Raw genomic sequence first — 21,779 nt, 5'->3', positions numbered from 1 at the left:
AGATAAATATATCAAATGCAATCTAGCAACTCTGCAACATATATATAGTCCCACAGTTCTGTATAAGCAAGCTTTTTCTCTTTCAGTTTTATGGAGGTATAACTGACAACCGCATGAGTTTAAAGTACACGGCATAACGACTTTGACCAACGAGCTTTTTCACAGAGAGACCTGAAAGCATATTTATTAGTAATTTTTAAGTATCACAAAAATTTAAGTTCATATCTACTTAGTATCAGCCTGGCTCCTACACTTTCTTGATGAGTATTTCCTTACAAAGCAGAAACTTGGCTTTTTTTTTTAATGCTGACAATTTGTTAAAGACTAAAAAACAAACAAACAAACACACTCAATGCTACTGAGTAAGGAGAAATGGCTAATCGTACACTACTCAAGGGAATTTAGCAGGTGCAATCATTTTGTAGAGTTTATTGGGACTATCCACAATGTCTTTTTTAAAATGTGTCCTTCAATCCAGAGTTCAGTGATTTGTTCAGGCAAATTAGGTACCTATTATACATATATTGTGATAATATGACTGTCCATGAATATGTGCATAAACATGCTATGGATGCTCAATCTGAAAAATCAGAGAAATTCAAAGCTGTGCTATGAAATTAGCAATGAAACAAGTACACCCCTTAAAGCAGAAGGCAAGCAGTTAAATGATATTCTCATATACTCAAAAGGCACAGCCCTTCTGAAAATCAGCGTGGGCTCTTTTGTTGCCAGACTACATAGATGGACAGACAAAGATACACACACACATATTTGTGTGGGGGCTGGGAGGGGTGGGCATCCATGGCATGTGGAAGTTCCTGGGCCAGGGACTGAACCCACACCATAGCAGCAACCCGAGCCACAGAAGTGACAATGCCAGACCCTTAAACCTGTGTGATACAAGAGGACTCCTCTACTATTTTATTTTTTAACAATTAAAAAAAAACCAATTATATAACCAGAAAATAATTTTCCAAGACCAAAAATTAAGGTAAAACAGGAACCCAGAAATAAGCAAAGAAAGAAATAAAGCTCTCCGAAATTTTGCTATGATCTAGCAACCTTGAATTCCAGTTTTCAGAGCCTTATGTGGAATGGGAAATAGAAGACAAAACCCAGGGTCTCTTCGCAAGGTGGAAAAATTCACTAGATGTGTCGGGTATAAAGGTGGGACCTGGAGTTCCTGCCGTGGTGCAGTGGGTTAAGAATCTGACTGCAGTGGCTTGGGTTGCTGCAGAAGCTTGGGTCTGATACCAGCCCAGGGCGATGGGTTAAGATACCGGTGTTGTCACAGCTAAACCTTGGATTCAGTCAGTCCCTGGCCTAGGAACTTCCATATGCCGCAGGTGTGGCCACGGGACCCTGAAGGGCTCCTCCACACTCAGGGTTGGTTCAACGAGAAACACACACCCCTATCCCACTCCCCACTTCTGACAGCAAAGAAAACTGCTGTACCGTTTTGTCACTGAGTAAGGTACTGGGTAGAAAGGCAAAAAAATGAAAATCTTCCCTGAGAGTTCATAAGCTCAATGTGTAAGGAACCTGAATGTTTTACCATCGGGGGACAAAAAAACGTAAGGCTAAGCATTTAGCTTTAAGGACTCCTGGGGTAGCAACTCCTCATCTTCCTGGCAGCAACAAATGCAAATATACTCTAATGGAACCAACTTCAATTCAGTTTGCACAAAGTTCAAAGAACAGTCTAAAAGCACTATGGGTTCACAATTTTTAAAAACTTTTTCTTTTTTCTTTTTTAGGGCTTCACTGTGGCATGTGGAGGTTCCCAGGCTAAGGGGTCGAACTGGTGCTGTAGCCACTGGCCTACACCACAGCCACAGCCACATCAGATCTGAGCCTTGTCTAAGAGGCAACGCTGGATCCTTAATCCACTGAGCGAGCCCAGGAATCAAATATGAATCCTCATGGACACTATGAGAGCTTCTTAACCCACTAAACCACAACAGGAACTCCAAAATGTTGTTTGATACATGGGTATCTCTCTCATACAATAAACACAATGAAATGAAGCACCAGGAGGTGGGTGAGAAATATACAGAGTAGGAGCAGATGTGGAGTTTCCATCATGGCTCAGCAGTTAAAGAATCTGACTAGCATCCATGAGGATGCAGGTTCAATCGCTGGCCTCGCTCAGTGGGTTAAGGATCCAGCGTTGATGTGAGCTGTGGTGTAGGTCGCAGACACTGCTCAGATCCCACATTGCTGTGGCTGTGGCATAGGCTGACAGCTACAGCTAGGATTTGACCTCTAGCCTGGGAATCTCCATATTCCCCAGGTGTGGCCCTTGGGAAAAAAAAAAATCTTATATTCTCAATCAATTAGAGAAGAAATAAAAGATGACTGAAACTAGGAGTAAGCTATAAAAAGAAACTACCAAGTGTTAAAATATCAAAAAGGTAGTTAGAAAAGGAAAACATGCATAATATATTAAAGACTTGGAGTTCCCGCGGTGGCACCCTGGGATGAGCAGCACCTTGGCAGTGCCAGGATGCAGGTTCAATCCCTGGCACAGTGGGTTAAGGATCCAGTGCTGCTGCAGCTAAGGCTGGGCTGCAAGTGCAGCTTGGACCTGATCCCTGGTCAGGGAACTCCTTATGCTGTGGGGCAGCCAAAAAAGAAAAACAAAAACTCAACGGATGACATGAAAAAAATCAAAATACTGAACTAAATGATGAAACTGAAATTACACAGAACACAGAGTAGCGACAAAGACAGAAAACACAGAAACCAGTTTCACTGAATATATCAAATGCCTTTTTTCTTTTTCTGGCCACGCCCATGGCAGGTGGATGTTCCCGGGGCAGGGACTGAAACCACATCACAGATGCGACCAAAGCCACTGCAGTGACAACCTCAGATCCTCAACCCACTGTGCTGCAAGAGAACGCCTAACATACCGCAGTTCTTCATTGGGGCCGGTTATGGTCACGCTAAGTCATAAGAGAAACTTCTTTAAACCACTGTCATGCTTCCCCTCAAAGACGTATGGCAATTTTTACAAAATTAATTCACAGGCTAAAACTCTATCACACAGTAAGGAAAGAATTCTGTTCAAAGAACACGCTAAAAACATCTCATTTTTCTTCACGTTCTACCTAAAATATTTAAAATACATAAAGCATACAGATCATGACATTATAAATTACTAAGTCTTCATGAGAAACAATTCTTAAGCTATACGGCTTAAACAATGACTTAGCTTTCTATGAAGCTCTACGTAAGGATGACGGAATATTAATTGGAAAATATATTTCTAAAACATTATACAATTCTGTCAAAAATTATTGGGATACTCTGTCACTTTCAACTACATAGTCTTATAAGTTTCCAATGTTATGCCAATTAGCTAAGGCAGGCAAAGAAGGGCCTTTGTGAGATGACCAGAAAGTACCAGACTACTACGAAGTGATTCAGTCTCTAAACGGTGTATGTTCAACTTGGCGGGAAGGGGGAGTGAAATCTCAAAGCAATAGAGTCTTGGATTTAAATAAGCTTCTTATCGACCCTCATTTCTACAGTGCAGAACTTTACAAGCACTCAAGTTCTGTGATCACTTTTAAGAAGCAATGAGGTTGTTACTGTAATACCACCTAGGATAGGTCTTTTCAAAAGTGTATCAAGATAAAGGGGTTAAATCAAAGAAAACCAATACCGTACCATCATCTCTGCTGGGTAACTGCTCAGAAATGGAGCCTGAGGAATCTTTTCTGATGACAGATCTTTTGGTTTTTCCTTGCCCAGTTCGACTTCTTTGCCGCACCATAAATCCACCAATACCTAGCCAAAAAAGAAATTAGGCAGTCTTGTAAATAACGAATTTCTCCCTGTATTTCCATAGTAAATAGGGTGAAATTACTTAGTCTTAAGGAGTAAGGGATTTCCCAAATTCAATGTGGGCTAATTTAAATCTCATTCTGATGCAAAATGTAGGAGTTGAGAAATAAGCAAATAAAAGAGGTCAAAGCTACTGTTACCTTATTACTAACCAAAGAGGAAAAATAACATTACAAGTGCAGAAGACTGCATGCATCTCTTCTCCTAAACGATGCCACAGTAAACGTCCAGTAAGTCATACTCACTTGCTTACTGTCAGTAACTCATAGATCATCACTCAAATTATGTGTGAGCTGAGGGAGAACAGAGACAGACACAAACTCGACTAGATGTGACCCAAACCCAGCAATCACCATGGCTTCCAGGGCATCTGTCTAGCTATTTCTAGTGAGGGCTCTCGGACATGAGACAGAGAGAGCTCTGTAGAGAGGGCACAAAATCTGGAAACAAACTCTGTAATTCTGGTCAGGACTAGATTTTGAGCAAGTCATTTAACTTTTCATTGCTCTAGTTCCCTCACTGGTAAAAACAGGAATGACATACAGCGCGTCCTTGCAAATATGTTATAAATAAATTAATACACGAAATAAATGAATGCACTCAAGGTACTGAGAACAGTGCCTGACACACAGTAACACTAACAACGTCTGTCACATGATACAGCTGTCTAACAACATACTGTGTGACCTAACCGGCCCCTCCAATGGGTCCCTTACCTGGGTGACTCCACATACAGTGGAAAAAGACAAAAAGGAAAAACAAAAACCAAAAATCCAACCTTTAAGCATGAGTTCCTGGAAGGAAACTGGCAGTATCTTAAAAAGTAAGTGTGTTTATATGCCTCGTAACTAAGAAGCAATGAAGTAATTTTCATACAATGATTTGGAAGAAGCTAATCCAGGCCCTTGTTACAGATGTGGCCCATCCATCTGTAGGGAGGATGACCTCTTAAGGTCTGAAAGATACAGTTTTTCCTTACACATCTAAAGGTATCTAGATCACTCTTAACCAATAAAGTATGAGCAATCAGAAGCATACTGAACTGATTCAATACAATACCCCAGTGGTTGATAAACGGACATTAATAAATTGCCCAAAGAAAGCCTACAAGTTCTGTACTGTGACCATTTCAATAAGGCAAATAAAATGCGACAAGCAGGATGGCTTTTCTCTCCCCTCCCCTGAGGCAGACAGGAAATAAGGGTTTTGAACACATGAGTCACATTATTAACCAATTTGCAATTTTAAGAGGCATAAGGACCCTGTCATGTCACCTCCATACTGTGCACCTACTAGCAGTCCTACATAAAAACTGAAATAAGTTAAACGAAATATTAGAAAGTGAATGCTAAAACTTACAAGAATTCAGAAGTACCCATCAAGGGAAAATATATAAGTGGCTTTAAAAGTCCAAGTATAAAATAAAAGCAAATCTAGTAAAGCATTTAACAAAATGGCTAACATTTGGGGTGAGCATTAAGATAATGATTTACTACAAATGATTCACATACCCAAACGAAGTCATCTGTCAGCTAAAAAGTGTTCTCGCATCAACATAGACAAGTTTTTTCGTGGGATTGTGTATGTGTGTATGTCCTTTGTCTTTTTAGGGTCACGCCTATGGGATCTGAGCTGCGTCTATGATCAGCACCACAGCTCACAGCAACACTTGATCCTTAACCCACTGAACAAGGCCAGGGGTAGAACCCATGGCCTCATGGCTATGAGTCAGGTTCAACACACAAGTTTGAATTTAGGGAGCTGTTAAGAAGTAATGTTTCACCTTGACTGTTTCATTGTAACTGAAGCCCTCAGCACTGTATCTGTCTTAGTTAATGACGTTCTGATTACACTACGATGTCCAGCTCAGGCACAGTACCTGGTCTGTACGGTTTCCTTTTCCTCTTTTTGATGCCCTCTGTTCCTTCTGCTCCTTTTGTTTCATCATCCACAGCTTCCCGTTCGGGACTAGATTCTGATTTTCCATCACAATCCATAAGCTCTCCTTCTGGAAAAAAGTAAATGCACAGACGATACAGGAACAGCTATCAAATACACAATCCCTCTTTGACAGGAAAGACAAAGCAAAGGGGCACCGAGCCAGTGTGGGTGTGCATCCCAGCTGACAGGGAGAGCACAGAACGAGATGGAAAAGGACCCGAGGGGAGGGGCTGCAAAGCTCGTGCTACGTATGCACTGTGCTCCCCAAGAGAAACCTCTGACTCAGGGAAGTGGAAACGCACAGAGAACGCGCAGACAATTGCACATCAATTTGCACTTAACGTAGCACTCCCTTGCTGTTAACTATGTCTTCAGGTCCAAGACCTCAAGGCTGTCTGTCTAGCCTGGGCATTCTCTTGGGCTCAAACTACGTGTGTAATTAGGTATTACCTAGTTACTGAAAACTCTACATACAAAATTGAACTACTAACTTAAGATGAACCTTCTCCCTTTCTCGGGGTTTACCTGTCATCTTTAAAAAGCATGAAGTGTACCCTGCAGAAGCCAGAATTCAGAGGGACAGCCTGAAAATTCCTAACGTCTTTTCTCTTATAATCAAGACCCTTCACCATCTCTCAAAAGCATTTTATTTCCCTCTGCTACCATCTCAGTCCAAGCTGACTTACAGCAATGCCCTCTCCTCCTATCTAACTTCCCGGCCTCCCAGCTTACCTTCCTCTCAAATCAGTTCTTTAAATTGCAGCCTCGAAAAAATAAATAAATAATCAAACTGCAGCCGCAGTGATCTTTCTCTAAATATGTATCAATTTTCTGCTTAAAAATTCTGTAACGTCTTCTCAGTGGCCTCAAATCAAGTTCACACTGAAGAGCCCGTTACATCGGCGTCCTGTAAACTCTCCAGCTTCACCGCACTCCACTACAGCAGCTCACCTCTGTCCTCTGAACACATCAAGCTCTTTCTCCCACTACCTCCCCCAACTCTGCCCCCTTCCATCTACTCAGCTTTCAGGATTCAGAATAACCACAACCCTGATGTCTGGACAAGGCCACATCCCATAGTACAATGCTTCTGTTCATTAACACTATGCCACATTTTAATTCTTTTTTTTTTTTTTTAATGTCTTTTTGGCTTTTCTAGGGCTGCTCCCACAGCATATGGAGGTTCCCAGACTAGGGATCCAATCGGAGCTGTAGCCACTGGCCTATGCCAGAGCCACAGCAACTCGAGATCCGAGCCAGGTGTGCGACCTACACCAAGTCTCACAGCAACACCGGATCCTCAACCCACTGAGCAAGGCCAGGGATTGAACCTGCAACCTCATGGTTCCTAGTCAGATTCGTTAACCACCGTGCCACAACAGGAACTCCTAAATGGTTCCCCCACGGCATATGGGTTCCCAGGCCAGGGATCAGATCGGAGCCACAGTCATGACTTAAGCTGCAGCTGCAGCAACGCTGGATCCTTAACCCACTGTGCCAAGCTAGGGATCAAACCCATGTCCCAATGCTCCCAAGATGCTGCTGATCCTGCTGCACCACAGCAGGAGATCCTTCACTGGTTTTTTTAATGTCTGTTTCCTTGCTAGACTAAATGCTCCTTAAAAGCAGATACTAGAAGATTCTTATCAACAGCTGTATTCTTAGCATGGTACCTAATAGGTATTCAATAAATTTTTCACCAAATGACATAAATGAAATTAAGTAATACATACAAAAGCTCAGTTCTTACAGAAGAATGTGATTGTAAAACCATGGTAATCAAACCTCTGGAACTTATATATGCCTTATGCTGTGCTTTACTGTAGAAATTGACAGAACACTGTGGACCAACTATAATAGAAAAAAATAAGAATAATGTAAAAAAGACTAAATTGGCATTCCCGTCGTGGCTCAGTGGTCAACAAACCCAACTAGGAACCATGAGGATGCAGGTTCAATTCCTGGCCTCGCTCAGTGGGTTAAGAATCCGGCGTTGCTGTGAGCTGTGGTGTAGGATGCAGATGCAGCTCAGATCTGGTGTTGCTGTGGATGTGTCACAGGCCGGCAGCTGTAGCTCCGATTCGACCCTGAGCCTGGGAACCTCCATTATGCCAGGGGTACAGCCCTAAAAAGCAAAAAAAAAAAAAAAACCACAAAAAGAAAGAAAAAGATGTAAGCAAATAAATAAATGCAGAATCCATAATCCCCATGACATTTCCAGCTTCACACACTGGGAGGCTGCCATTCAAATTGATAGGACCTGGGAATCCTGGCCATTCTTAAACTGGAAACAGGATTAGGTGACGGCAGGCCTGTCAAATGCTGACCCTCTCTCCCCTGGAGCCTTTCCCCACTAAACTCTCAGAAAGGCAGCAGCTAAACCTCTCCTTTCCAAGCAGGAGAGGTGAAGACTCTTCTGGGAAACCTGACTAGTCCAAGGGTAATGTCTCAAGGTACTGACACTATGGGATTCTCTCAACAGTGAACACAGATCGCAAAACTAATTCAACCAATAAATACCACCCACAAACTGGAAGCTTTCCATCATGGTTTTTAAATTATTATTATTAAAGTATAGTTGATTTATAATGCTGTGCCAATTTCTGCTGTAGAGCAAAGGGACCCAGTCACACATATACATACGTTCCCTCTCTTATGTTACCTTTCATCATGGTCCATCCCAAGAGACTGGATATAGTTCCCTGCGCTGTAAGGAGGACCTCAATATTTGAATCCGAGCGGGGCTGAGGATCCAACCAGCAATGCCACAGAGACAAGCAGGATCATTAACCCACCTGCCACAGCGGGAACTCCTCCACTGTGTTTTCACTCCCTCATTTGTTACTTTTAAAAAATTGTTGTTTTACTTTTCCAATCACTACTTTTAAGAATACACGGACAACTAAGGATTATCTGTAACATGAAAAACAGAGACCCAAGACCACAAAAAAAACAACCTGGAATTGACAGAGTGTATACAGGTAGGAGAAAGCATCAAAAACAAATTTGTTTTTAATCTTCCAAGAGGTACAACAAGACACCCAAGAGGCAAGAATAAGATGCTATGAAAAGGAACAGTCAAAGGAAAGAAAGGAAACTCCTGGAGATTAATACATGATAGCTGAAAATGAAACAAAAATGAAAGTCAGTAGAGGGACAGAAAGGTAAAATAAGGAAATTAAATTTAGAGTAAAATGCAAAGACTTGAGCTGCAAAGGAGGAAAGAAAAGACAGGGAGAACGAGCTGAGTGTGTTTCAAATCTGAAGAGAAGATCCGGAAAAAGAGGGGCACAGAGAAGAGTCACCCCTGCTTGGAGACAATTCCCTCACCCGGAGGGTGTGCGGTGGCAGGCAGAGGGCCACTCAGTGTCCGACCAAATAAACGAAAGACATGATAGACTGAAGCAGACATTTCCAAACACTGTGGACAAAGAATTTCCTAACATCCTAAGAGCTTCCAGAGATAACACAAGCCACATGCAAAGCATGAAGTTCCCTATATACTAGAAGCTAAAAGACACTGGATCGGTGACCTCAAAATGCTAAAGGAAAGTTGAACTCCAACCTGGAAAAGACCAGTCAGGTGGAAGGGGACATTTCCAGAAGTACATAAGCTCTCAAATTTACCTTCTCTCTCAAGAAACAACACAAGGTATGTCTACCAAATAAGGAACAGAAACAAGGAGAAACACATGAAATTCTAGGAAACACAATAAAAGACCAAAACACAAACAAACAAAAACAAAAAACAAACAACTTAATGGTCTCTCTCAATAAGGGAACTGAGTTATTTACATCCATACAAAGGAATAAGAAAAGTGAGAAATAGCATAAAGGAAAAGAACAGTAAGACAAAACGAACAAAAAATAGGTAGCCATGAGCTCACACATGAACAAAATACCTCTGGGAGGAGACAGAATGGCTGTGTCTGGAGAAGAGAACTGGCAGGACAGGGAAAAGAGGAATAACCTACTCCTGCTCAATTTTAAAATATGTGAATACACTACCTGTCCAAAAACAAAATTTAAGAAGTTGAGGGAATCAGGTTCACCACCTGCAGGCGGTAACAACTAGCCACCTGGCTGCTCCCTCTCCTAGGCTCCTCTGTATCTGCCCCACACCATGTCCGCCTGGACCCAGCGCCATCGGAGCCAGGCCTCCAGACACCCCACCCTGTCATGAGGGTCCAGCAACCGAGAAGGAGAGCACTGCGTTCCCACCCCTGAGACACACAAGACAGTGTTTTGTTCGCTTCAGACTTGGGACTTTTTGTACAAACAGGGTGTTCAGATCCCAGAGGTGAGTGACAAGAAAGCCTGCTTTTCTTGCGCAAGGAGTTTGTTTCTGAATTGCTAAGGTGATTATTTAATGACTTATTTTCCCAAAGAAACATTCAGCAGAGTTAAACAACCAAAAAAAGTTGGATTCTGCTGCAATATTTCAGGAGCATCACAAGTTCATCTGCACTTTGTAGACTCTTGTGGAATCAAAAATTAAGCATGTATTATGTGTATAATATACTCTGCGGTATGACTTCCACGGGGATGTCCTTCCTGACAGCATCAACCTGGAACGTGCACAGGGAAGAACCACCCAGCATTTCTCATACTGCTCTTCTGTGCAACACTAGACATCGGGAAAACCTTCTCAGGTTGTTTTACTGATGCTTTGTTTTTAAAAGGCTCTGTGATCTCATACTTTGGGAATTAATGTATACTCTCAAGAAACCTTTCAGATTTTGTGAAATATAGCATTTCCCAGATTTAAGGGACTAGAACCATTTTTCAGGCATTTTCTCTTTTCGGCCATGTCCATGGCATGAGGAAGTTCCTGGGCCAGGGATCGAACCCTCACCACAGCAGTGACCTGAGCCACAGCTGTTAGGCCAGCAGGGAACTCGTTTTCTAGAATCTTCAGAAACTACAATTCTTTGCTGTACTCTGGCTGATGATAATCTGATCAATTCCGCCTAGATACAGGGACCATTTCTTCACAAGCCCCAATCACTTAAAACTTCAAAATAAACTTCTGTTCAGTGGTACCTGAAAATGGGTTCTACATAAGCATCAGAAAGCTTTTCTTCCAATCACACAGACCCAAAAACACACCACTGCAAAAGAAAAGTGCGGATCAGATGATAAATAAAGGGAGCACGTAAGAGCCAGACCCATTCCAAACCATGATTATCTTCTCACCTAACTGAGCTACCTGCCACAACTCCTGAGCTTAAAAGTCTGTTTCCATCACAGCAGAGGGTTCCTTTTAAAATGCAAACAGAAGAAGCTCCCTTGTGGCACATCAAGTTAGGATCCCGCATCACCGCAGCTGTAATGCAGGCCAAACGGGCACCATGGGTTCGATCCCTTGCCTGGGGACTGCCACATGCCATGGACATGGCCCAAAAGGAAAATAAACAAATACTATATAAATAAGACCATGCTGCTCTTCTCAGCAGAAACCTCCAACCACCTCTCAGGCCACTTACGGCAAATGCACACTCCTCTGAGCCTCCTCGAGCCAGTCCGCGTGGGCTCGGGCGAGTCAGCCCCCTCTCCTCACATCTCGCGCCTCCTCACTCCTTTCAGCCTCTGCTCACTGGGCTCGACAGGCCGGTCTCCACACGGTCACCAAGCGAGCAGGCAGCTCCCGCCCAGGGCCTCGGCACGGGCCTTCCCGGGCTCTGGGCTGCTCGTCCCCCATATGACCAAGCAGCTCGTCCATCCACTCTCGGCCTCTGCTCAGACCATGGCTCTCCCTTCATGGGACCCTCGCACCGCTGCTCCTGCTCCCAATTTCCCTTTCTGTATTTTTCCACCAGGGCACTTGCCAAACACGTTTGTATTAACTTATATGTTACATGCGTAACAGTCTTTCCCCCTAACATTAAAGCATCAGCTCCAGGAACAGAGAATTTCATCTGCTTTGTTCACTGCTGTGACTTCCTACACCTGGTACCCAGTGGGTCTCCAATAAATACTGCTGAATGACAACATGTTATGAAACAAAAGTAATTATTACTTGATTTTTGAGTCAGCTAAAAAGAAACAAACCAGCCTATGGTGATCTTCCTCAGAAATAAGCAAAAATTAAACTCACATTGAATTAAGCACCACTGGAGTTATTTTTTTCATCTCAAGAATTCAGCTAGAAAAACCTTAATATTTATTCCAATCAAATGTTTACAAACAGATGGTTTATGAAGAACATCTGTGAATATAAGTTTATACTTGATGACTAATGATGGTTTTTTCATTTCCAAAATGCATGGATCGATTCCTCCTTTAACTTAACCATGAAATAGAAGCAGCTCATAGCATCTAAGGAGATTTATGCAACGTTCTAATAAACTGAATTTTCCCATCTGTGACCTTTAAAGATAGAATGCTCCTGGACACTTCTGTAACATGGGTCTGTTCTAAAAGGATACGTAAAAGGAAGGAAGCCTGGAAAGGCAAAGTCTAAGAAGGCCACTCACCCAGAGAGGGCGGTGTCGCCGTGAGCCAGCAGAACATCCCCTTAAAAAGCCCTCTGACAGGCTTTCGTTTCTGCAGACACAGTCCATGGAAAACAGACAAGCATTACCTCGACTATCATCCATTTCGCCGTCCCGGGAATGCTCTGACTGGATGTCCGGAGGTGTCTGAAGGACAGCCACGCTATTCTGATTTATGATCTTCAATTTCAACTTTGGTTTTGACCGTTTTCTTCTTGGAACAGTGACTGTGAGGCTTTGTAACTGGGTCATCCCTGATTCCGTCAAACACACCCCATCCTGGGTGTAGGTCTTGGGTGGGTCTAAAAGGACAACATCCCAAAGACATGAATTAAAACTCTCACTTTAACTTTGAAGGATTATCCTTTTATCTCAAGGGAATGTGACTTCTCTAAACCAGTTACCTAGGAATTGCACAAATAATTAACAGTCCTCAATTAAAACCAAGAATAATCGGTCAAACTTACTTGAGTCATAGGCAGAAAGGCGGTACTTTTTTTTTTTTTGGCCATTTCTTGGGCCACTCCCACGGCATATGGAGTTTCCCAGGTGAGGGGTCAAATCGAAGCTGTAGCTGCCAGCCTACACAACAGCCACAGCCACAGCCACAGCCAAGCAGGATCCGAGCCTCGTCTGCGACCTACACCATAGCTCACGGCAACGCCGGATCCTTAACCCACTGAGCAAGGACAGGGATTGAACCCGCAACCTCATGGTTCCTAGTCGGATTCGTTAACCACTGCACCACGAAGGGAACTCCAGAAAGGTGGTACTCTTTTAAAAACGATCTTCCTGGCATTTCTATTTTCATATATCAATACAAGGATTTAAAAAGCAGAGCCCTGAAGCTACGAGCAATGCTTCAGCTCCTCCACTAAGAGCCTTGTCCTAGGGTGTCCTTTCAGACAAAAAGGGGAGCATCAATGTACATAAGAGAAGTAAGATATTCCAGAAGCCCATCTGGAAATCCAAGTATCAACATAATCACTTACAAGAAGAGGTGCTAAATAAACAGAAATCCTTCAGAATTTTCAGTGTACAAAAGTGCTGTTCATGAGAATAATTTCGGTACTATTCAAATGTTTTTCTATCAGATGATATCACATAGAAGTAGGCAAAAGAATGATAGTTTTATGTTAATTACAATTCTAGGCTGATCTATTACAGACAAACACAGTAAGAGAATGAATTAATTCTGAAGGAACCTCCATTTACTACCTAGGCCTTCCTCTCGACTACCTGCTAACTCGACACAGGAATGTATCAGTGGTTGACTAACTGCTAACTCGACACAGGAATGTACCACTGAAGCCAAAACAAGTACATCGTTAACAGTTATTTCAAAGGTGGTTATTTCCACTGCTGATCTGCTGAGATCTGTAGAAAAGATACTGTATGTGTAACTCTAGAGATAATTACCACCATTAGAGAGTTTAGATTGAACAGCCACACGACGAAGCAGGATTCACCTAATAGGAGGCAAGTCAGTCATATAAATCAAGCATTTCTTTGCTTTTCGTAAAGAACGGTCGCATAAAGCACTTGAGGATTTACCTAGCTCTTTCACTTTTGTGACGATTTGTGCTACAAGTGAAGATTCACAGCAGTCTGAGGAAGGCACTGAAATGAAAAAAAACTCATGTAATTTTTGCGGAAAAGATAAAGCGTGTATTAACAATTACAGATGATACGATTTCTACTGTCCTACCCATTTTACTGAAATAAATGCTTGAACACTAAATAGAATTAAAAGCTGTCTTTAAAACGCGACCAAGCAATAAGGAGACGTGGTGGAGGAAATACACACACTTTGGAGGAAAACTGCTCAAGATAAAGAGCCAGTGTACTAGAGCGCCACACACTGCTAATAACTACAAGATTACGAGTCGTGAAAGCAAAAACTACATTTTATAACTAAAATACATTCTTAATTTACTTCCTTTATGTAAGAACGTGTTTTACTACACTGAGAGTTCATTTGCAACAGAAAGTAACTAATTTGTCATAAAAGACTTGTCCAAATAACAGTTTCACAAAAAGAGGAAAAGGAGCAGAGGCAAGCCTGCTCCCCGGTGAGGGACATCAAGCACATGCGAGCGACACACGCGCAAGACTCGCCACTTAAATTATTCTCTTACCATTTGATGTAGGCATATAGGGTCTGCACAGGCTACAGTCAAAACCAATGTCAGCGACATTTTCCACTTCCTCTTCAGTATTTAAGTTTTGACAAACTGCATGCATCCATCTAAAAAGATCATATTTGTACATTCAAAAAAGACGAAAGAAATACGTGGATAGCGTGCTTTTAAAAACTACAGGAGGAGGTGACAGCCTCCAACCTTAAAGGGCCAGGATCTCACGTGCTGCAGTCACCAGCCCTTTCTCCTGACCATTCCCAGAAACTGTGAGAGCTGAGAAAACCAAGGAATGAGAACAAGCACTAGGAAGGAAGCAAAAGCACACGGCCGGAGGAGGATGATCACATACTGAGCATTTCAGAGAGAAGAAAGCAGCTGGTTAGGGCAGGCAGAAGGGACCTGAGACAACTGTAAATGGGCAGCACATATGTGCTCCAGTGATGCACAGGCTGAGCAGGAGACACAGCTCAGGGAAGTGACACTGAACGGTCACCGGGAAAGAAAATTTACCCTGCCACAGGACAAAGAAGTGGTGGGCAGAGTCTTGAGCATGAAACAATGGGACTGCTAGTACTACAAGTACAGGGCTAACATAGCACCATAACACCCCACCAAAATGAAAGACCTCAAGCCTCAAAAAGCCCCAAGATAAAAATGTTTAGCCTGGATTGGAGACTATCAAACAGGAAAGTTCTGTTGAGTTTCTAGCTGACTAAAAATCTGGAAAGGAAAAATGATACTTCTTAAAACTAAAAGAGAAGAAAATTATTTTTCAATTTCCTTTCGCTGTATTTAAGCGAGGCAAGCTTGCCGAGGCTGGCAAAGGTGGTGCAGTACCTATCACACTGTCGGCACTGCAGGATGAGGTCCTCCTCCCTGTAGTTCCGACAGCAGACGGGGCAGGAGGACAGGCTCGCGCAGGGGGCGCACTGCGTGTAGTTGTTCTGCCACTCGCATCTCAGGCCCGAAGACGTGGCTCCACAGTGTCGGCACCACACACACCTGGAATCCAACAGCCCTCAAGTCACAGTCTTATTTACTCAGTTATTTCGTTACTGAAATCCAAGCAGTACATACACATCAAGAGAACAAGGGGAAAGCACTGAACACGTACTTGCAAGTTTTTCTGATTAGTGGAATCTATTGTTGCAAACATGTATTACGCAATTAAGCAGATGTGGCTAATTTTTAATGAATTGGTTTTTGGTTTTCTTCCCTTTCTTCAGCCAAACCTGTGACATATGGAAGTTTCGGGCCAGGGGTCAAACTAGAGCTGCATCTGCAATCTACGACACAGCTTGTGGCAATGGCAGATCCTTAACCCACTGAGCAAGGCCAGGGATCAAACCTGCATCCTCACAGAGACCATGTCAGGTCCTTAACCCACTAAGCCACAAAGGGAACTCCCAGATGTAGCCAATTTTTAAAAACTAAAGAAATGGAGTGAGAGTTTGCGGGTTTTTCCCCCCCTTTGGTTGTGCCTGCTACATGCGGAAGTTCCTGGGCTGGGATCAAACCTGGACCAAAGCAGCGATCCAAGCTCCAGCAGTATCGACACCAGATCCTTAACCTCTGGGCTAACAGGGAACTCCAGGAAAGTTCCGAACTACAAGACTAACAGGGGAAAGGTAAATCCTCGAGTACCATTTGCACTTCCAGCCTCCTTTGGGAACTGTCTGCAGTGGAGGGTCCAGGCAGTAGGTGTGATAGCTGATGTCGCAATCGTCACACAGCAGGAGTCGTCCGGGGTCAGTCGCCTTCCCACAGGCCTCACACACGGTGCACTCAAGACACCTCCAACCTTTGCTGAGAACCACCTTAGTGATCTGCAAAACAAACAATCAATTCACGCGATTCATGCATTAACCTACTCCTTACTCTGCATGATCGAATAGGCCGCAAAGATTAATATTGCACTAATACACCTAGAAATGGCTTCATTATTGTTAAAACAGGACTTGGAAACTAACATAGTTTCAAACTATGACATTTCATGAATTCACGATTCTTTTTTGGGGGGGGGGGCTTTATATCTTTTTCCAGGGCTGCACACTCGGCGTATGGAGGTTCCCAGGCTAGGGGTCTATTCGGAGCTATAGCTGCTGGCCTAAGCCAGAGCCCCAGCGACACCAAATCTGAGCCGCATCTGTGACCTACACCACAGCTCACGGCAATGCCCACTGAGCGAGGGCAAGGATCAAACCCGCAACCTCATGGTTCCCAGTTGGATTCGTTAACCACTGAGCCACAACGGGAACTCTGAATTCATGATTCTGAAATTTGTGTACCTCACATAAAGATCTGTGTACTAAAATCAATATTAAAAATGCAAAGAAAATTAAGGTATGACATGAGTTCCAAGGCCACTTTATGATCCTGGAGGATTTTAGGCTATGAAGTGAGGATTCTTAGGCTCACATTCATTCACTCCTCTGTTTGTTCTCCTTTGCCTCAATGGTCTAACTCAGCAGAAAAGTTTGAGGATATCTATACTTCTGATAAATTCCTCAAAGAGTCACATCATGTAACATTAAGAATTTGGAACCAGGAAGTTCCCATTGTGGCGCTGGAGAAACAAATCTGACTAGTATCCATGAGGGTGTGGGTTCAATCCCTGGCCTCACTCTATGGGTCATGGATCTGGCATTGCCATGGGCTGTGATGCAGGTCGCAGACACGACTCGGTCTGGTGATGCTATGGCTGTGGCACAGGCCAAGACCCTGGACCCCTAGCCTGGGAACTTTCATATATGGCGGGTGCAGTCCTAGAGAAAAAAAAAAAAGAATTCAGGCTATGAAGTGAGGAACCAAATTAAAGACCTCAAAAGACTACAGTCTATAGGTTAAAAAGAACCACCTAACACCTGTGCTATAATAAAAACAGGAACTCTCATGGTGGCTCAGCCAGTTAAGGACCCGATGTTGCCTCTGTGAGGATGTGGGTTTGAACGCTGGCCTCACTCAGTGGGCTAAGGGTCTGGCATCACCTCAAGCTGCAGCATGGGTCCCAAATGCAGCTCGGATCCGATGCTGCAGTGGTTGTGGCATAGGCCCAAAGTGCAGCTATGATTTGACCCCTGGCCAAGGAACTTCCATATGCTCCAGGTACAGCCATTAAAAGAAAAAAAAATGCAAGCATTCAAGATACAGAATAAAATCATGAGGAATGACAATTTACAAGAGCTACCAAAGAGGAAAAGAAGAATTAAATAAACGAACAACTATCAAAATTGCATCAAACTTTCCAACTTTGGGTGCTAAAATAGAGTAATAGCTTCCAATGCTGCAGGAAAATAATTTCAAGGTACAATTCTTTTTTTTTTTTTTTTTGTCTTTTGTCTTTTTGTTGTTGCTATTTCTTGGGCCGCTCCCACGGCATATGGAGGTTCCCAGGCTAGGGGTTGAATCGGAGCTGTAGCCACCGGCCTACGCCAGAGCCACAGCAACGCGGGATCCGAGCCGCGTCTGCAACCTACACCACAGCTCACGGCAACGCCGGATCGTTAACCCACTGAGCAAGGGGCAGGTACCGAACCCGCAACCTCATGGTTCCCAGTTGGATTCGTTAACCACTGCGCCACGACGGGAACTCCCTCAAGGTACAATTCTTAACCTAGCCAAACAAGCAATTAAATATGAAAGAAGAATGCCGTTTAGACGCACAAAGTCTCAAAACTCAGCTCCCAAGTACCCTTTCTAATGAACATACTTAGAGCTATTGGCACAGAGTGATGGTGTATCTCAAGAAAAAGGAAGGTGTGAGATCCAGGAAGCAACAGACGGCGTCAGCCCCGGGACACTGAGAGATGAGAACTGAGCAAGAGACCCAGAAGCTACTAACCCAGCTCAGGACAAGGAAAAGCAAGTAACCTGCCCCCCAAAATCCGCTGTGATCATGCTTCCATGGCGGGTAAAAACAAACAACAAAAACTAATAGAGAATCACGAATTATTCTCTTCCTGCTATTAAAAATGCCGTGACAAATAAAGTCCTACCACACTAGTTAGATCTCCAGTGGACATTTACGGAGTCACAGCCAACACTGTTAATTAACTAAACGTAGTAAAACAACTGTACTGGGAACACGCTGGCAGAAGGTAGGGCGTGTATTTTAAAGAGGTAAAACACCTTTTTATTCATTCACAGCAGAAAGTCAATGGAATTCAACACAGATGAAGGACCAGCAGCAGTCTGTCACTGACAGCTCGAGAGTTCATAACATGAAGGAGCCGAAAGAATCCAAAGAGGCTGCCTGCTGTGGAGCGGGCTTGGATGTGGAGACAGGAAGATGGGTCAGTCAGTCCTAAGAGTCTTAAAGACATGTGCTTTGCAGCATGTATAATTACCGCTTTGATAAGCTTACCAATCTGTTTAAATCGGTCTTGGATTATCAGGTTATATTATTTCCCCAGTGGAGCAAAGAGCCTAGGGGAGGAAGAGCAGGGGAGCTTAGAGCAGGAGCAGCCAACTTCCCTAAAGGGTAGGATACTAAATATTCTAGACGTTGTTGGCCAGGGAATCTGTTAAACCACACAACTGTGAAACTGTCAAGTGAGGCTCGCTACAGACACACGTCAACCAAAGAGCAGGGCTGTGTTCCCAGAAAACTTCATTTACAAACACAGGCAATGGGCCACATCTGACCCAGGTGCCGCGGTTTCCTAATCCCTGGCTTAGAAGAAAGGTACGATGAAGATAAAGGAGAAGAATGTTTTTCCTACTACGTCACAGGCTGTGGCCAAGGCCCTCAGTCCGAACGACCCTCACCACGCCACCACCTCGTCTCTACAGCCGTCACCACTGAAACGGTGTGTCCGTCAGTTAAGACCTCCCTACCCCCAAATCCAGATGACACGTTAGAGTTTCTTACTTGACCCCTCTGCAGCATTTCAACATTTGAAAAATTTCCCCCACTTTGAAGTTGCCTCTTAGTACAGATTTCAGGGCTCTACTATCGACTCTTTTCTTTTCCCTAATTGAATGGGTTTTCTCGTCATTTTTAACAGCTCTTTGAGGCAAGGTATCACCCAGGCTCCCATCCATGAGACCAGGTCTAAAGGTAGGAGAGGTGTGTTTTAGGGTCTACAACGGCCATCTCTGTGCTACAGTCTACAGTGGCCATCTGTTTCAACTACAATGGAATAACTGGGATGAGATGAGTGTCCCATTATAAAACACTAAAAAACGGGGGAAAATTTTGGAAACACTTGCTTTGTGATACTGGACAAAAAGAAAATTGTGTTTCTAAGAGGAGGGAGATGAGCAAGTGACTCCTATGATATTCTGCCTAGAGACATTTTCCAGAATGATGGCCAGGGAAGGACAACCGCAGCCAACAGCAATGGGCTCACTGCGTTTAGGACACACTGACGGAGTTGAGAGAGGCAGGGCAGGTGAACTGTGCAGGACAGAGTACCGGAAAGAAGGGGGCAGTAAGGAGAAAGAACTCCAGGAATCCAGACAGGATTTCCCTGTAGGCTTTGGCTGAACATAAAGCTGCTAATCTACAAGGTCAAACCCAAAACCAGGGCAAAGAAGAGCTCCTGGGAATCTGAAATAAACACCTCACCTCAACCAGTGGACTGAAAAGACCCTGGTGACCGGGGGACTGCTGGGAGCATGGAGGAGAGGCTCAGGTAGAATTCAGCAAGGACCTCCGGAGGGCTGTGCCTCCAGCATTAACCTGGAGTCAGAATGGCAGCTAGGAAAGTGTGGGCCAAACGAGTTGCATACCAATAATACGATGTTACGTACCTTTTTTGGAAAATGTACTCAGTGATGTTTTGTAGAGGCAACATGATACACCAAACATCATTACACAGACATTATGCTAGTCTACTGACATTACACAAGGTGTGTCTGATTATTTTTGTGTTTCAAAACATTCTCAGTTGTGATTTCTAGAACAGGAACTCTTCAATCATTATTATCCTCCAAGACAAAATCTCCTTGGGGTCCTCAGTAGTTTTTAAGAATGTTAATAAGGGTTCTAAGACCATAAGGTTTGAGAACAGCCACCTGAGTCCAGGCTCTCTGGACCCACCTCAAAGCTTAAAAGGTACCTTCTAAAGGTCCAAACATCCACAAATAACTGCTGCCACAAAAAAAACTCAATACTTTTAAAAGGAACAAAATCCAGACTCTCAGCAATATACTATCACAATGCACCATCTCCACTTTCAATCAAAAATTCCTAGATGTTAACAAAAGGTTGGAGGACATATCCTACTGACAAAAATTAGTTAATGCAATGAGAAATGTCAGAAATGTCAGAAGTAGCAACAATTACAAGTTTCTCAAGGACTTGAAAAAAAGTGAAGAATAAATTTTAAACAATAAGATTATCTATAAAATGGAGCTGAGATTAAAAAACAGAATTATCTGGGAGTTTCCTCGTAGCTCAGTGGGTTAAAGATCCGGTGCTGTCATTGCCGTGGCAGGGGTTTGACCCTGGCCCAGGAACCTGTGCATACTGGGGGTGTCCCCCTCACTCCTCCCCCCTAAACAAGAATGACCTGGGTGAAGAGATAAATCCACTGGACGGCCTTAAAAACAGACTGGATAATGCAGAGTAACAGTGAGTCTGAGGATGTAACAGGAACTACACAAAAAGGACAGAAAGAAAAGCTGGGGGGAAAAACAGCAAAATGCCAGTGATCTGAGGACAATGCCGCACAATCTCGGACACATCTGAGATTCCAGAAAGTCAGTGAGGGAGCAGGAGGGTGGAGGGGATGGGGGTGGGGAACAGAAACAACTGTGCAGACAAAATGGCCCAAAAGTGACGAAACACAGCAACTCCCCGACCGAAGAAGCTTTAACAGAAAAAGTCCTTCTGCGAATGGATGGGGGGTGAGAAAAGCGAATGTCGGGACTAAAAAAGTGTTTTCCTAAGTTCTCTAGTTCTCAAGTTTTATGGTCACAAGACATAATGGATCAACTCAACCCCATGCCATCGCAAAAAAAAAAAAAAATAGTACTCCTCGAAATCTACATTTCTATTAACATTAAGCATATTTACCTCAGTAATACTTAATCTAAGTGTATTTACCTTAATACTGACGCAGTATGGATGGTAACACTGACCACACTGAGAACAGGCCAGCAATCTTCCCTCCGCTCCTTGGCCAAAACTGCCACAAACCACACACATATCCTGAAATTAAGAACACATTAACAGATTTTAAATTCAAGACCAAACTAAGAATACACTAACATACTAATCTTTCAATTAAAAAAAAAAACAACAACCCATCTTAGTTACTACAGCTCTAGAGCCACATATTAGACGACCACAGGGCATATGGGATAAAGTAGAAATGGACCAGAAGGGATTCAAAAGTGGAAGACA

General features: G+C 43.4%; 1 protein-coding gene across 12 annotated transcripts in view; it reads right to left on the bottom strand.

Annotated features, from left to right (window-relative positions):
* KMT2C (lysine methyltransferase 2C) overlaps nt 1-21,779 on the bottom strand; it is a 286,602-nt gene that overhangs the window by 67,522 nt on the left and 197,301 nt on the right. For 8 of the 12 annotated variants that reach the window (XM_021079123.2, XM_085005082.1, XM_021079130.2 and 5 more), the window contains 8 exons: nt 21,480-21,584; nt 16,073-16,254; nt 15,266-15,430; nt 14,426-14,535; nt 13,842-13,907; nt 12,377-12,589; nt 5,732-5,860; nt 3,676-3,795 (listed from right to left, as the gene is read on the bottom strand). In XM_021079123.2, the coding sequence (XP_020934782.2) occupies nt 3,676-3,795; nt 5,732-5,860; nt 12,377-12,589; nt 13,842-13,907; nt 14,426-14,535; nt 15,266-15,430; nt 16,073-16,254; nt 21,480-21,584 (1,090 nt within the window). The remainder of the gene's footprint in view (nt 1-3,675; nt 3,796-5,731; nt 5,861-12,376; nt 12,590-13,841; nt 13,908-14,425; nt 14,536-15,265; nt 15,431-16,072; nt 16,255-21,479; nt 21,585-21,779) is intronic. The other 4 variants (XM_085005084.1, XM_021079126.2, XM_085005083.1 and 1 more) reach the window with 1 other exon arrangement.

The sequence above is a fragment of the Sus scrofa genome, chromosome 18, assembly GCF_054392235.1.
Source record: "Sus scrofa isolate SSC_HxYL_T2T_F1_AM1 chromosome 18, Sscrofa_HxYL_maternal_Yorkshire_Landrace_v2.0, whole genome shotgun sequence".
NCBI lineage: Eukaryota > Metazoa > Chordata > Mammalia > Artiodactyla > Suidae > Sus > Sus scrofa.
Note: the sequence above shows the minus strand (reverse complement) of the source record. Positions and strands in the feature narration are given on the sequence as shown.